Genomic DNA, 17,909 nt, shown 5'->3' on the forward strand with positions numbered 1-17,909 from the left:
ATGATGGATGTAATTAGAAAAGAAGTTCACATCATAAAAATGAGAATTCGACTAAATAACAAGACCAATTAGTCTTTGAATACGGTCAATCTTAGTCAATCAACGAATATACATCGTATTCATAAATAATGAAGTTTCACTTTCAAATGCTTAGGGACAACAGTAAACATTATTTTAAAATGACGATTCTTATACCATTTGATAGGAAAATTATTTTCCAATGCTGTATAATTTGTTAATTTGATTTACAATAAAAGATGAATTTAATATGAATTTTTATAAAATATGTATACCTCGTAATTTAACATATCTCAACCAAAAGAGAACCCGACGTTCAACATGATAGGGACACCAGTAAATATCAAGATAAAGTGGATTTTATTACACCATTTCAAAGCTAAAAAAATGGTGAGATCTGTATAATTTATTAATTTTATATGAGATTTATAAAATAGACATAGTATTCGTTTATTTAGCTAGTGGTCATAATTCCCCATAGACAATAACGTTAAAAAAAATTCAATGATTACGGTTCTCTGTGTGGTAGCTGATAAAGCCATCCAGCTGAGCTGTCCGCAATTCTTGTGTATGAACTGCTTCCGTTTTATATCAACTGCTTCCGGTTATTAGCGCATGCTTTTCTGTAACGTTATCGCATAACAATTCGACTTCATTCGGCAAATTCCGAAAAATACACCTCAATGGTAGGCCTACGTATTTTGTGTAAAACATAACAAAGTTGGATGAAAAAATATTAGGAATCAAGAAAAAAAAAATATTAAAAAATGCAAAACAAATATTACAACAAATACACTTTTTCAAAGTTTTAAAAATAGTATTTGTCTGTATGTCTTCTGCTGAAGTATATGATAAAAAGAACATAACATGTCATTTTTCATATCAGACCCCTTATCAGCCCATGGTCAAAATCATCCCTCGAGCCTGTCAGCTCTCGGGCTGATATTATGACCTAGGGCTGATAAGGGGTCTGATATGAAAAATGCCATGTTATAATCTATATATAAAAATCAAGGAAAGTTAGCAAGCTCTCTTTCCGTTATCAATAAATTTTCTTTAAATCTACAAAAAATTTTCCGGAAATATATCATATTGAACCAAGGTATACGTAGCATCACATCAGATGTTAAAGGCTAGAGCAGATCGAAAAAGGAGAATTTTGATCTTTGATGAAGGTCGTACTATAATCTGTAGTTATTTTCGTCTGGTGAATAGTTGTCTCTTTGGCAAAAAAAAACATTTTCATAATTCTAATTTATAGTGAGCGTGTTATTTACTATTTTTCAATTAAATATAGTTAAACATTTGATACACATAAAACGAAACACATTTCAACTCATTCCATGATCCTTAAAAATACTTTTGTCATGTTAAGATAATTATGCATTGTTTTTATTCGGGTACAAGAGTAAATCAAACCAGAAGTAACAAGTCACTTCAAGATGTTGTGTGGTCTTCGGTAATTAAATTTCTCTTACAGTAACTACAAATCTAATGTGATAGCTATTGTTGTTATGTATAGACATTTCCCAATATCCGACTCTCCCTCTTCCAAAAATTTCAAATTAACAAGCCAAACGCACAAAAATATCATAATAGCCTTTACGATTGACCAGTTAAACATAAATGGGCTGATAGAAATATAAAACATCACTACAGGAACTTGTATATTGAACGAGTTTTGAAATATATACACCGCGAGAAATACCTCGCACGATACCGAAGAGAAATTAACAATTATAGGGAATACAATCGCCTGTTTTCGAAAATGTTAGTCAAGTAAAGCAGTTATATTCAAATCATGAAAAGAATGATTAAAGGAGCTGTTTACTTACATTTCATTCAAAGTCAGTTCTGGGCATAGGAACAAATTGGTTTTTAATTGTAAAAATCTTGGTTATTTAAGCAAATATTTCATTTTAGATAATTAGAAACGGAATAGATTTAAACTCTTAAATTAAGAATGTCGATAATATTTATTTCACTTTTAATTTTGTTTATATAAAATAGCGGCCTTCATTTTTCATCATTTTGTTTTTAGTCAATACAATATATATGTGCAGTTCTTTTTTTTTCGAGAAACATTTCAATCATTTCAGAAAATCTACTATTAACCGTACAACTTATGCGGCCTTAGATTTATATTTGGGCAAAATCACTCACGGATATAGATAAAATTTGAGCTCCTAATTTTACTATTTTTTACATAGCATCGACAATAAAAACATGAACATTGATTAATTATATATATATTAACAGCCTCAGTTTATTTAAATATGACTTCCTTGATATACGTTTTCAATATATATGTCATGTTAATATTTCCTTATTGTTTTAAGTACAATGGCTTCGCAATGGATTATGTTTGTCTCTGTGCAATTTCTACTCACCAATAACATTCATTCACAGACTTGCAGCAAAATTGAAAGGTATGTCTTTCAAATTTTTCACACATCATTTGATGTTGTTTTTAAAATATTTACGTATTGTAATAGGGGTAAATCAAAAACTTTGATCATTCCAATGTGCAAAAAAAAAAAATGTTTCTGGAATATTTATTATAAATTTCCGGACAACGCGATTTACTTTGGAAACGGAAATTGGGATTTCATTGGAATTGGGAGTATTGGCATAAATCATTCAAAAATCAATTTCTTTTCCAAACTTTTAGTTCCGGATAATTCAAACTAGTAACGAAAAGTGACGATTACAAACTACACGGTGCATGCTAGCATCGGGACACATATTCATATTGATTAATCTTATCGTTAAGCTGTTGATGTGACCCAAAAGCAGTGGTGAATCTCGCACTTCCCCTGCAAACCCTGAATTTTTTTTTATCTTTTCAAAGTTTGTCCGGTTTTCGCAAGGACGATATTGATCATAAATTCTCAAGAAAACTGGCGTTCTAGTAGACTATAAGTACGAATAAAAATAAATTGAAATAAAAACAAAATTACCATACAATGTTTTATTTTCCCAATAATATAGCAAACGATGAGATAAGCAGGCTATTTGAGTTTTGTGTAAAATTGGATTAAAATGTTGCTATGCGAATAAATTCCTCGAGTACCCGGTCCGACATCAATTTAGTTTTCTATTGACAGTATACCTCACACACGCCTGGTAAACCATCATATCTTAACCAAATGGATCAGCGAGAAACAAGTTTACTGGCACTTCCTGTTGAGCTTTTCTGGTACAAAATATCAAAAATATAGATAGGGTAAGTCGACTTTTCATCAATTTATTGTCAATCTGTAAATATTTTGTTAAATAGGAGATTGCCATGCCGTGGATAACTAAATGAGAGCTTGTCTCACTCATTACTCGGAATGACTTTTCTCCCGCAGTTAAGTGCGGTAAGCTCAGTGAGTTCTTCAATACGTAACGTATATATCAGTATATAAGTGTTATTCTTAATCAATATAAACGTATAAATAAACAGTTTGTTTTTTTTCTGTTTCTTACGAACTTGATTTTATTAATCTGAATATGTTATAAAGTATGTCAGGTTGAGATTGTCTGGTATTGGTTGTGATATTCTGGAACAATGTTGAGATCTACTGTCGAATAAAATTTTCATCTATAGCTACGTATCAATCGGATATAACCGTCAAAATTCATGAACTTTCTGTATAGTGGTTGTCATTTTAACTTGTTTCTTGTTTTGACATTATTTTATATGGAGTCCTGTTGGTCTAATACGGATACTAAAGAGTTGTGTTTTTAAAGTCTAGCTAACGAGATAGAAAGTCTAGCGCTGCAGATTTAAAGTAAAGCGTTGTACGTATAAAGTTCGGCGCAGTAGATGCAAAGTCCAGCGCTGTAGATCTTAATTTTCAGAGCTGTAGACGAAAAGTCCTGCCTTTCTTCCTAAGAAATTAGGCTTACTGTTCTGTCATGTATGTGCATATGTATGGAAACAGCATCTTCCATAGATTTGATTTACAATAGATAACATATTATTTCTTTTAGGTGTTACAAAGGAAACAATTTGCATTTGTTTGAAACAAAATATTGCAAAAAGGGGGATAAGAATGTCACAAATGTCCCCAAAATATGGTCTGAAGTAGAAATTCAATCCATTTGAGTGACATCTTTTCTGAAACTATTGGCATTTATCTATCTAGATGTCAAATAAAAATCATATGCATTTAACATAATTTTTCGATAAAATTGAAGTTTAAGCGGATAAAAAATGTAAAAAAAAAACATGTTTCAATAATTGCTGGACCTAATGTCGATACGGATGTGATACAAGGACTGTCTAACAGAAAATTCACTAAAAACATGCGAAAAACAATCTTGAAGTTCATATTAACCCCTTTTGACAGTTATATTATTCTTCATCTATAAGAATAAATGTTAGTGCACACCAATTTTCTTCTTTGACAAATTCACCAGGGCTGAATTGCAAAACCAAACTCCTAGCTGTGTATTGCTACATAATACCTACAGCGCTCGACTTTACATCTACAGCGCTAGACCTTACATCTTGAGCGCTAGACTTTACTTCTCCAGCGTTTACGTAACATCTTCAGCTCTTCAGCGCTAGACTTTACATCTCATTTTCAAGGCTTTAAAACACACTACTCTTTATTATCTGTATTAATAGACCTACAGAACTCGATCATACAAAACTTATGTCAAAACAAGAAACAAGTTACAATTACAACTACTATACAGAGGGTTCACGAATTTGGACAATTAGCTAGTTGGAAGTTTTCTTTGACAGAAGATCTCAACTTTGTTTCAGAATATCACAACCGATACCAGACAATCTCAACCTGATATACTTTATAACATATTCAGCTTAATAAAATTATATTCGTACAGAGATAGAAACAAAATCTATTATAATATTATACGTTTATTATGACGAAAAAGAACGCTTATAATACTGATATATACGATACGTATTGATGAACTCATTGTCATTTTGTCAAAAACTCACTGAGCTTGCCGTACTTACCTGCGGGAGAAAAGTCATTCCGATGTCATTTTAAATTACATTGGTCCGAGTAATGAACAAGACAAGCTCTCATTTAGTTATCTATGGCATGACATTCTCCTATTTAACAAAATATTTACAAATTGACAATAAATCGATGAAAAGTCGACTTACCCTATCTGTATTTTTGATATTTTGTACCAGAAAAGCTCTTCAGGAAGTGACAGTAAACTTTTTTCTAGCTTAACAATTTGGTTGAGATATGATGGTTTACCAGGCGTGTCACAGGAACATACCAATTACCAGAGACTATGTATACAGATAGATGAGAAAAATTCCACAAAAAAAATACCAATAAAATCGGTTGATATGCAGCAGAGATTAACACTTTTGAAATTAAGTTACTAGGCAAATTCAAACAGACCTTATTCCGATGTAGACATTTAATGTGATAAATCGAGAAAACTGCACATACATGTAAAATATTTGAGACAACCTATTTTCAAAACTGTAAAATTTTGCTCGAAGACTTAGTTGTGGAAAAGCTATCTTAGGGAAATTTTATCATCTAAGCACTATGTGAAACACTTCAAAAATTCATGACTGGAAAACACTTTTATTACCTTTTGTAAATACATGATCTGCTACATTTTTTTTATAATCATATGCATCAAAGATTAAATTTTAAAAAAAAAAATCAGTGTAGGAAGCTTGTAATGCTATTATCTCGATATATAATGAAAATATGACATTACTCATTTTAATGTATATTTCAAATAACAAACTTAAACAGATAATTTCTTTAAAATGTACGAATATGGTTTAAAAATAACTTTTAACCGGTATGGTTCAACAATCTATTAGCTTTGTCGCCTCTTTCATAAGAAGAGTCACTTTTCTATTGTTCTCGCGTCATCGTTTTTCCCATTTAAACAGGTCTAATTTAGTATTGTATTGTCACAGGCGGGCGAGTGTGTACTTTTATTTCAGTGTTGATTTTCGATAGTGTTCCTCTAGATAGTCTTGTATTAAGTGCAGTTAGTTGACTCCAGCATAATCATATTTAAACGAATCCAGCGTAAAAGAATGACTTATATTATTGTCCAGTATGTATTTATTTCAATAAATAATCATATAACATCAATAACATACATGTAGTTAGTATAAATTAAAAGAGTAAGATGCTGGCCTACCGAATCCCATATGTAACTTAATTCAGATTTTGTAAGACTTTATCATATCAATCATACTAATTCTATAATGAGAAAATGAAATATACATATTTCATGAAATTACGAATATTTATAAAACTTACTAATAGTGTAATGAGATTTAAACATAATCATATTATGACAGTAGCTTTTTACTTTAAGATTTGCAAAGTCAGATGTGTGTTTAAGAGGCCAAGTGGAACAGAGCCAAATCCCTAGAAAAACTCTTTTTAAACACGTCATCTTTTTATGTATTTTCAATATTTGTAGTTTTGTGTCTGGAAGAACAACAGCTTATTCAATCAAATACTATTGTTGCGCTAATGCCATTGAAAAGAATGGAAGATGTGAAAGTATGTATACTATTATAATACCTTGGATTGCTCCAACAGAATATTGAAGTAAAAACAGCAAATAAATAGCAAATAATTGAAAACCGGAAACAGAAATAGAAAATATTACCCCGAGGTCATGTACGTTATAGGAATACAAAGCCTCCTACATGTAACAAAATATTTGCAATACATTTCTGAAAATTTTGTTAAGAATTTACATCGTAAGTTAATTATGATTTGCGTTAATAATAGGCGCAAAGATTGACTGGGTATGAAATACGTCACCTTGACGAACCCATCCGGTAGTGCAGTCTACGCTAATAGGGTCACTCGAGGAGTGGCGCCCATTAGTCTTTTATACAGATTTGGCGTTTGGTTATTTTCTTCTATTTTATTTTGCTTTTTATATTGTGTTATAATTCCTTTATTGAGAATGTGCACAAGGGTTTGTTTCTATTTCAGAATTTATATTTTACTATGGACTAAATTACGAACAATTTGAATGAAAATAATTAGTCTTTCTACAATATAATGAAATACAAAACCCTATATGTTATAATATTTTGGTCCTCGAATGATAATCTCATTTGGGGTTAAGAATCAAAGTCGAAAAGGGTTCACATAATATCGTATCGTTGCTGTTCATTCAATAGCCGAGGACTTCATTTCATGATTCTTTTAAAATGTCATAATTATTCTATGGACAAAAAGAGATATTTTTATTATTACAATGTCCGTCAATGTTCAAAGAAAAAATATAGCTAGCCTCCTGTACCTAATAAATGGTTAAAAAATAAGTTGTTTCCGTTGTTCAACGACATGAAAAAAGGCTCTGCAGCTCAAACCCAATGCATGCACCAAAATGTAAACTGATGAATGAAATTGTATATTCTTGATTATAGCATGTCCAATAGGTTACGCTAGTGAGAACAATCATTGCCAACAGTGTAAAGAAGATTTTTATGGAGAAAGGTGTGCATTTGACTGTTTCTGTGAGGCAAACGAAAGGTAAGGTTAATATGTCTAAGATAATCTTATGAGTCACCTTTGCTCATCTCTAATACATATAAAAATGACCATTGTAACGTTTCGATATATTTTTCATGAGTATGAGATGAAGAACCGCAATAAAAGTGCTGTTCCTTTGCTTTTTGTGTTTGTTGCTGTGCACATACTGATTTTGCCATGAATGGATACCCCATATCCTTTCTTTTCTATTATACTTACTGGATGATATTATTTCAGTGAGGCTAATAATCTGACTGGACCGTAGAGTGTACGTCAATCATATTACACCGCCTTGGTGGTCTGGTCGTAGCGTGGTAGCTTCGAGTGCGAGAGGTCGTGGCTTCGAACCCAAGACTTGAAAATTGGTATTTGCTTCTTCTCCGATAAGCACGCGGCATTAAGGGAAAAAAGTAATATTCCATTTTCCAGGCTTTAGGTTGGCAATTTGTGTACCCAAGGCATGTGAAGGAAGTCAACCTAGGAGCGCTGTGATTGGATTTACGTAAGAGTACAATATATTTTTTTATTTTTTTATGAACAACTGCAGGATGTATATTTACAATATAAATTTTGAAACACATTGAAATGTTTTCTTGAGAATTATTCGAAAAGGCTTCCAAATTTTCATAAATTTGATGTAAAATGACGTTTGGCATGGATACCATAAACAAGCTCCGTTCGAAGATGGTCATGATACCATTTGACTTTAATTTCTAAAAATAGAATAATAAAGTACTTATATCACACATAACTGTTTTGTCCAGATTTTTATCATAAAAAGTGGTAAATTTAGAAAATGTTAGTATTGTCGCCTATGGAAGAATGAGTACTACCGCTTTCCCTTAAGGGGTAAGAGAAAAAAAAACTGGCTGGCTCGGACTCAGAATAGTGTGTCTAGGTGGTGTGACATGTCTTCCTGTGGACTGTTACCTTTTGAACTAGCAAGTTAAAAATCCGACTCAGCGTGTAGGTCAAGTACAAAGTAGAGTTTAAACTCATACCACATTGTCATCTTCTTGTCCTGAATATGCATTTGATTAGCCTCTGGACGTTAAACAGCCATCCATCTATCCACCAATCAAATTTCTATTGTCTGCAAATTATCGGTATTCTAAACGCGTTAACAAGCAAAAGCGTATTGATGATTTTTAGTTACTGTCCGGTAAAATGCCAAAAGTGTACATAACTAGTATTCAGATGATAGCGGATATGTTCCTTATGTCGTAACTACAATCCCGTCCCCTTTTCTCGAATATGACCTATCGAATTAGACTTATTACCGGGTTTGTACTAACATGAGCAACACGACCGGTGCCAAATATGAAGCAGGTCCCTTCTTTGCATATTTCCACATAGTTACGTGAATTGGCATATATCAGTTGAAGGTAAACAGGTATTTTTTCTAAACCTTGGTTTTATAATTTCATATGGATATACCACTATTTATGATAACCGGGCGATTTTTCCCTGCCGATTGTTTAGTTTCCTTCCCTTGATGATGATATTCTGTTGGCTTCTTCTTATGGGATGTATATGTTTTCAGTTGGTTCTGTATACCCGTGTCTGTAATGAAAGTATTATCTAAACTACTAAACAACAATGGCAGTATATATATAAATATCAGAATTGGATGAAAACTTTTAAGATTTAGGGAAGTATGATTCCTATTTCAAAAGTTCAATAACAAACGGTATATTACATCCAGCTTTTAACGGTTATGGAACTAACACATTTAACAGTTGGCCTTCATATCTGTCTCCTTGTCTCGGTAGACTCATTGATAAACGTTATAAGTGTACAATTAACTCGCCAAATCGGCGTTATCATAATTTTGTTTTTGAATAAGTTTAGCTAATTTATAGTTTTGAGCAATACTTAAATGGTTCTTTTGTTTGTTTTTTGTTGTTGCATAGCTTGTTTTGAGCATTGCAAAAGACCATATCTTCTTGTAATTTTTATGACATTGTCCAAAGCACGATTTCTAATAAGCAGGAAAAGTGCTTTGAACATAATTGGAACACTTAGGTTTAATTGTAGATGTTTGATGTTTCTATGAGAATGACTCGAGAAAATTTGATAAACTCTTGACCTGTCTATTATTCAAGACTTTTGACTTGTATAATTTTGAATGATTTATATTGCCTACGACTAGAAGTCTTTAATTTATTTTTGTTTTTGTGTTGATGTTCAATTGGTTACATCTCCGGTTATTCGTCTATAAATGGGACACAGCGAACTCAGCTTTTCAGACTGTTCCCCAAGTGACATCCATCAACCCGAAGATAAAACATTATTGGTCATAAAACATCAGTACCAGTAACCATCTTATGTTATTGCTTATTTACACAAATGTAACAGATTTAATTCTTGCACTTTAACTAATCCATAAATATTTATCAAAGTAGTAAGATTACAAAAGCAGAAATATTAATACAGACACAATACACACATCTGCCAACACATACAATCTATTGCCCAACATTAAAAAAGTTTAAATGTTATATTCTTTTCTTATGTAGCTGTGACCATGTATATGGCTGTATTAATTCCACAACCAGTACTCAACAGTCTTGTAAGTACTTCTTGTTGGACAGCTTGTTTATAAATAAAAGAACTACTACATTAAAAAACTTATTTTGACAAAGATGTGAAATGAACTTGAAGACCTAGTGATTTGTTTTTTTATATTTAAGAATTGGATTTCCGCGCTTCATTCTAAAAATGTGCACGTTCAACGCGTTTACACTCCTTTACAATTACAAAGAGAAACATACAATGCGTAAAATTACATTTTTATACTACAATCATATAAATACAAATTTAATCATGCCTTTCGCTTATTTTTCTTCTTCTAAGCACCAGTTTAATGTTGTCACAGATCGTACGTGCAGTCGTATATGTCGCACTTTATTTATACGTAAATGAAATTCAAATTTTGGAATTATGTCTCGAATAATCAAAATTACGGAATCATAATAATGTGTACAGGGGTTTTGTGCAAGTTAGCAGTATTCGAACACACACCTTCTTTCACCAGTTGAGATAGCTTTCAATTCACAGTTATGGTGTGATCGTCAGTTTGCAAAGTATCCCACTCAAACCGGTTCTAGGTACGGTCTTAAACTTCCAGTGAGTTTAGAGATTTTTGGCTCCGTTTTGAAGGCCGCACTATGACTTTGATATGACGTTAGATAATTAAAACGCTGTTCGTTTGTTTTTTGTGGGGTTTTCTGCATGTACTGATTTTGTGTCATGGATGGATATCCCATATCCTTTCTTTTCTATTATCTACAGCTATAATTTTGCATGTTGAGATTTTGCTCTCAAAGTTATATATAACCTTTATCCTTTAAGTTACATTTAACACTGCACTACTTGTCATAAAACTGCAAATGAGGATACCTGATTAGTTTAGATTCTACTTCTTTTTTTCACTCACTCAAAATATCTTGTAGTGTTTTTATGTAAACTTTGCATAAGTACTGTGCATGTAGTCATGGAATTATGACAGTGTTAAGCAGACTAAAGACGGTGTGCTTGTTTAAGAGGTTCATAGAATACTGATATCTTGTACAAAACTTCGTTACTCTATCAATTATAATGTGTACATCATTACAATTAAAACAAAACACATATATCAAAAACCCGCCTCGGTGATGTCGTGGTAGCGTGTTCGCCTAGAGTGCGGGAGTTATTGGGTTCGAACCCCGGCCGGGTCCAACCAAAGACTTTAAAATTGGTATTTGCTGCTTCTCCGCTAAGCACGCGACATTAATAAGTAAGAGCAAAGACTGGTCGACCCGGAGTCAAAATAATGTGTCCGGGTAAGGTGACATGTCTTTCTGCAAACTGTTACCTTGTGAACTAGCACGGTAAACATCGGGCTCAGCGTGTCGGTTTAGTACAAAACATGGTTAATATTCATGATACATAATTATGTTCTCGTTCTGAATATGCATATTAATTTGCCGCTGGACGTTAAGCAGCCTTCCATCATCATCTTCATATATCAAAAACACTGTTTCCATTAAAAATTTAATTGTTACTATATATCCTACATGCATTGTCGAATCTCTTTAATCATATAAAAGCACAACTTTCCACCACGTCGACCTTAATTTTTAAAAGTATTTTTCAATTCCATATCAAATGCATAATTTATTACTGATTGAGTTATTTTGAAACTATTATAAACATGTTTGAATATTGACAGTTTTGCAATCAACCAATTTACATTGTACTTTGTTTTAAAAAATAGAAAATCTACTGTGACGAGTTCAATCATAACAAACAGCCGTATAAAGACAGATATATATATATAATACACATTCTAACGAAAACTGGTGGTAAATACATGGATTTTGTTTACTAGAAGTACTAAACTGAACTGATAAGGGCCATATTAGTGCATTATCGAACGTACTCCTTTGGCACATTTGAATCGCTTTTCTGTTTTTTTTTTCCATTAGGAATCTGAAAGCCGTGGCTGTTTAGATAGTTGAATACTTAATGAGCTGAAATACCTAAAGGAAAATAAAGAAAATAGCAAAATATACCTAAGGCCAACTTTGCAAAATTGAGTTTAAACCTAATTTTTCACCATAATTCCTAATTTTTATCAACTGTAGATACTCCCCCCCCCCCCCCCTTTCCAAAAAAAAACCAAACAAACTTTAGTTCCCGCTTCAAAATGTTTGTTAAACTGATTAAGTAATCTGGAATGCTAAGTGGTCCCTATTCCATTAGAAACACCGGTCTTATTACACATATGCATATTTATAGATTTATATTGCATATGTATTTCGCTTAGTCCACTGACACAATTACGACAGATAGGATGCATTTAAATTTTACTAAATGTCTGAAAACCCTATTGTTTGTTCCGGTTTATGAAAATAACGAGACAAATATTAACGTGACATCCTCTTCAAACTACTTTGGAAACAAGTGTATGTCGAGGACTGGGAAGTGATTACAAGTGCATTGTCTCGTTCTCCATTTGGTCGGGGTTAAAGATTAAAGGTTATATGATAGTGTTATTAAAGTTTCCATATTTCTTTTTTTATTTGTTTCGTGTGTTTCTTTGTTGTTGTTTTTTTTTTTGGTGCTTCTTTTTTGTATATGTTACTTTGTTCAATTTTTCTGTATTTTTTCACAAACATTGAGAAGTTATAGCAAACGTTTTGAACACACTTTCTCTATAAATATCGGGAAAATCAAAACGTTTCCAGAAGATTATATTTAATATATATATATGTACCGTTTGAATATAGTTAAACATAAAATTGAGAATGGAAATGGGGAATGTGTCAAAGAGACAACAACCCGACTATAGAGCAGACAACAGCCGAAGGCCACCAATGGGTCTTCAACGCAGCGAGAAACTCCCGCACCCGGAGGTGGTACTCAGCTGGCCCCTAAACAAATATGTATACTAGTTCAGTGATAATGGACGTCATACTAAACTCCAAATTATACACAAGAAACTAAAATTAAAAATGATACAAGACTAACAAAGGCCAGAGGCTCCTGCTTGGGACAGGCGCAAAAATGCGGCGGGGTTAAACATGTTTTTTGAGATCTCAACCCTCCCCTATACCTCTAGCCAATGTAGAAAAAACAAAAGTACAACAGTACGCACAGTAAAACTCAGTTCAAGAGAAGTCCGAGTCCGATGTCAGAATAGGAAACAAAAGAAAATAAACAAAATGACAATAATACATAAATAACAACAGACTACTAGCAGTTACTGACATGCCAGCTCCAGACCTCAATTAAACTGATTGAAAGATGTTTGATTCTTTCTCTAGTAACACTTTAGATATATGTGTCATCAGTTAAACATGTTTGATTCTTTCTCTAGTAACACTTTAGATATATGTGTCATCAGTTAAACATGTTTGATTCTTTCTCTAGTAACACTTTAGATATATGTGTCATCAGTTAAACATGTTTGATTCTTTCTCTAGTAACACTTTAGATATATGTGTCATCAGTTAAACATGTCTGATTCTTTCTCTAGTAACACTTTAGATATATGTGTCATCAGTTAAACATGTCTGATTCTTTCTCTAGTAACACTTTAGATATACATGTATGTGTCATCAATGATGGTTTGGTAATCAAGAGGATCGATAAGAGACATTTACAGGCCTCGAAATTGATCAAAAAATATCTAATCTTTGCAAAAACATATTATGGTCACTTTAGTTCAGACATATAAGATGAAGTATCACTGTGAAAACACGTTAAAACGGACAAAATTTATATTAAATTATAATTTTGCAGATAGTTTCTAGCAATACACGAGTCGTTGCTTAAACAAAACAAAAATATCTTTTACCCATATAAACATAATCTTATAAGACATCATTCTACAACATATCTTTTATGATAGATCTTTGCTCATATATATATATAATAAAGACGATATAGACGATGTTACCCTTTTTGATTCTTAAAAACTTTATATGAAACGACAGTTTATTTTCCGTTAACATGACTATAATTTGAATGTTTGAACACTTTGTTTGTCTACTCAAACCGGGAAAATGGATATTTCTTTTCTAGAAAATCATTGAATTCGTTTTAATTTGTATGATTTAAACACACATGTTATACAAATATATGTTGGTAGAAAGGTTTGCTTTTATTAGTTCATATTTTACAGCAAAGCCAACCATTGCACCAATAAAAGAGAGAGATTCCTCAAAAAGTAAGTTAACAATTTGTCATTCGAATTAAAGATTTCCTGACAAGATCCACCATTTTCTTCAATTTGACTTTGGAATAACTAAGGCTAAGAAACGGATAGGGTTGATACTTGTAGGGTATCACTGTGCCTAACTGTTACCATAGAGCTAAGTGCAATATCTTCACGTAATGCAAGTAGTATTTCAACAGTTTGACTGAAAACAGTTTAATGATATATACATAATACTAACACGATTATTTTCTACTTAAGGTACGTCGTCAAGCAATTACGTAGTGCTATACATGTCTTCTATTGCCACTATTGGCTCAACTGTAATCATTGCAATAGCACTGTGGAGACAGAAGGACTGGATAAAGAAGAGATTAAACGGTCGGACTCTGCGATTTCCAAGGTTACAAGAAAAGTCTAGTGCTGAAGAAAAACTGAAAGAAGTGGCATTTTTCAGGAAAAGCGAAAACGTATATGACGACATCAATGAAAGATACATGCTCAAGGATTTTGAAAAACTTGATTTTATTCAACATGAAATCATCTATGTAAAATGAATTCAATTTGATGAAGAAGGACTTGTACTTTTTATTATTCCTTTTTTTTCGCATTAACTAAAATTCCTTTAATTTAAAGACAATATTTAACATGTTTAAATAAGACATGTTCAACAGTATAAATTTAATTCTAAATGAATGTAAAACAAATCAAGATCAAAGGATTTTTCAAATTAAAGATTTATTAATTAATATTTTTCTACACAATAAGGGGTCAAAATTTTAATTCCCAAATGCGCGCAAATGTAATGCGCCTTTGAATTTCGGGGGCTAAAGCAGGAGGTTTAATTTTTCGGACAGAATTTTCATTTTCACCTGTTCAAAGTTCGACTTATATATCGATCTTCTGTGTGAATATCTATTTTTAGAAAATGAAAGGATATGGAGTAAATGTACAAGGGACAAAATCGCACACAATACATAGAAAAAATAGAAAATTATCAATGAACAGGGCTTTTATTCCTGTTCTTCATCTTGACAGTTGATGTAGGGTCTTCATCAATGAACGTATCATTCATACCCTACAACAAGGTCAAAACGGCCCCTAGCATCGACTTAAGCGGTACTATTGATAAAAATAAACCACAGTTCACCTTCTTGCTCCCAACCCGCCTCGGAGTGCCAATTTGTGCGATACTTGTGTACGACGGTTCTCCAGTCAAAAGCACCAGGGATACAAGAAAAGTGCAGTAATTTTGACATCGATCGCCGCTAAAATATGCCATGAAGTTACACATGTCGGGAGCGGTCAATGAATTACATAACTTATAATTACGGGCGAGGTTTTTTCAACATATATTTGTCATACATTGCCTAACAAAAGACCAATAATTTCAAAACAACAAATGATAGACAATACATATTAAACTAAAAAACAAATGATAGACAGCACGGGCACATCGAAATATACGTAAGAAAACCTAGCAGTTTAAAAATAGTATGAAAGGGCGATATACAAAACAGATGACCAGACCGGTATTTTGAAGAAATTTAATCAAACATGAAATTTTGACAGTGTATTAGGGAGCTACCATTTGATTTTTATGGGGGGGGGGGGCTAGGATGAAATTTAAAAAAAATAGGCAGGACAGGAGTTTTGAGTAAAAAAAAAGGGCAGGATGAGACACTTGCAAAAAAAAAAAAAATTCAGGATGACAATTTAGGTAAAAAAAAGTCAGGATAAACTTTAAAAAAAAAAGGCAGGACCGAATAGAGTGAAAAATAAAAAGGCAGGACAGAGATTACAACTAAAAAAAAATGCAGGACAACATTTTTCATCCTAGCCCCCCTGGAGCATTGTTTTGTACGATGAAATGCAATAGAAAAAAGGAAGGAATAAAGTTTGAAAAATAATGTTTAATATAAAAGTTAGAGCAAACTTTAGATATTTATCTTTAAAAATATATAAGTATTGTTTTGAACCATTCAAGTAGGTATTTATATATCTTAATTTGCTCAAAGAGAAACCATTTTTTTCTAATCAAAATTAAATCAAATCAGACATTTTATCCGTTCTAATATGTAAGATTAACTGAGAATAAGAATGCCCCAACCGGTTCCTTATTAAACCTGACATGTGTACATAACTGAAGTATCCTTGGTATACATATAGATAGATATATAAAGATAATTATATGATTGTATATATGATCGAAGTGCTAGGTTCATTATCGCTGTTCTTTTTGTACACCAATGAAATGCATATTACTGGTTTTGTCTTACAAATGTATATGCTTTTCGATATATATCTTTAAAGAGTGTTGTATTATATTGTTATCCCCTTGTAATATCCATTACATATTGATATTAAAATAAGAATGGTATTTTATTGGAAGAAATTGTCAAACCGGAAAGAGACCAAATTGTGTTCAATTATTTATTAATCAATGACTCAAATTGCACTTGAAATAAACTTCCGATTAACTTGGCTAAAAAAAAAAACATCCTCAGCGAATGTGGACGTTCCTTAATATGGACATCAAACTTTTTATCATGTTATTACGCTTAAGTGTGCTGTTAAAACTATTTTAGAAGACCAATTTACTCAAACTTGGGTCTCAAGTGTAGAAACCTCTGCAAAAAATTTGAATTACCGATTTTTTAAATAATTATTTACAACTGAAAAGTATTTCGATGTACTAAGCGACAAAGATATGATTATATTCTATAAGTTGAGAATGGTTAATCATAAACCTCCAATGGATTGTGGGAGGTGGTCTAATACCCCAAGAGAGAATCAGACCTGCCCTTTATGCGAAGATGCCCGGCGATATTGGTGATAAATACCATCATATGCAATTTGTTTACCACAGAAAAAAAAAGTACCTACTATATACTTATAATACAGTATAATACAGTATATATATATATATATATATATATATATATATATATATAAGTCTAAATTGAAAACAACGTTCAAACCTATGATTGCGTTTGATAAAAACCGCAATTTTTATATGTGTGCATGCAAAACAAATTTCTTGGTTGAGGGGTCTAAATACAGCACAAACAACATCTAAAAGACCAAAAAAGTGAAAAAGTATATTTTAACAAAACGCATTCGACTAGCTGGTCGAACAACGGATGTTCTTAAATCCTTCTGACTGCCATGGCGATTGTCAAATAAACGGATCACCAGATGTAACAAAATGAATCTTAATTATCAATTTAATACCAAACAAAAAACAATAAACTTGCGGAAAAGATGGTATACCGCAAACATGAGGTGCAAAAATTGGTTCACCATATCCGGATTTCGACAATTAATGTATCTTCAGTGATGTAAGGAATCGAAACGGTATTTGGAAGGCCATATAATTTACCTCAATTTAGGATAAACTCTTTAATTTTGAAGAGTCGAAATAGGATGAACGGATTATATAAACCCGAAGGCAAATATAATACAAGCCCAAACGAAAAAATATAAACAAGTCTCAATTGAAAACAACGTTCAAACCTATGATTGCGTTGGATAAAAACCGCTATTTTTATACGTGTGCATGCAAAACAAATTTCTTGGTAGAGGGGTCTAAATACAGCACAAACAACATTTTCCAAAAGACCAAAAAAGGAAAAAAGTATATTTTAACAAAACGCATTTGACTAGCAGTTCGAACAACG

The 17,909-nt window shown here is 32.2% G+C and overlaps 1 protein-coding gene across 2 annotated transcripts in view; it reads left to right on the plus strand.

Annotated features, from left to right (window-relative positions):
- Positions 1 to 16,614, plus strand: part of LOC127714726 (uncharacterized) — a 216,948-nt gene extending 200,334 nt beyond the window's left edge. Inside the window, exons 1-6 of one of the 2 annotated variants that reach the window (XM_052220780.1) lie at positions 2,332 to 2,447; positions 6,454 to 6,536; positions 7,421 to 7,526; positions 10,046 to 10,098; positions 14,197 to 14,241; positions 14,491 to 16,614. In XM_052220780.1, coding sequence (XP_052076740.1) covers positions 2,362 to 2,447; positions 6,454 to 6,536; positions 7,421 to 7,526; positions 10,046 to 10,098; positions 14,197 to 14,241; positions 14,491 to 14,786 — 669 coding nt within the window. In that variant the 5' untranslated portion in view covers positions 2,332 to 2,361 and the 3' untranslated portion in view covers positions 14,787 to 16,614. Of the gene's footprint in view, positions 1 to 2,331; positions 2,448 to 6,453; positions 6,537 to 7,420; positions 7,527 to 10,045; positions 10,099 to 14,196; positions 14,242 to 14,490 lie in introns of those variants that run through there. The other variant, XR_007987907.1, reaches the window with a different exon arrangement.
- Positions 16,615 to 17,909: the final 1,295 nt, after the last annotated feature.

Source organism: Mytilus californianus, unplaced genomic scaffold (genome assembly GCF_021869535.1).
Source record: "Mytilus californianus isolate M0D057914Y unplaced genomic scaffold, xbMytCali1.0.p SCAF_9, whole genome shotgun sequence".
NCBI lineage: Eukaryota > Metazoa > Mollusca > Bivalvia > Mytilida > Mytilidae > Mytilus > Mytilus californianus.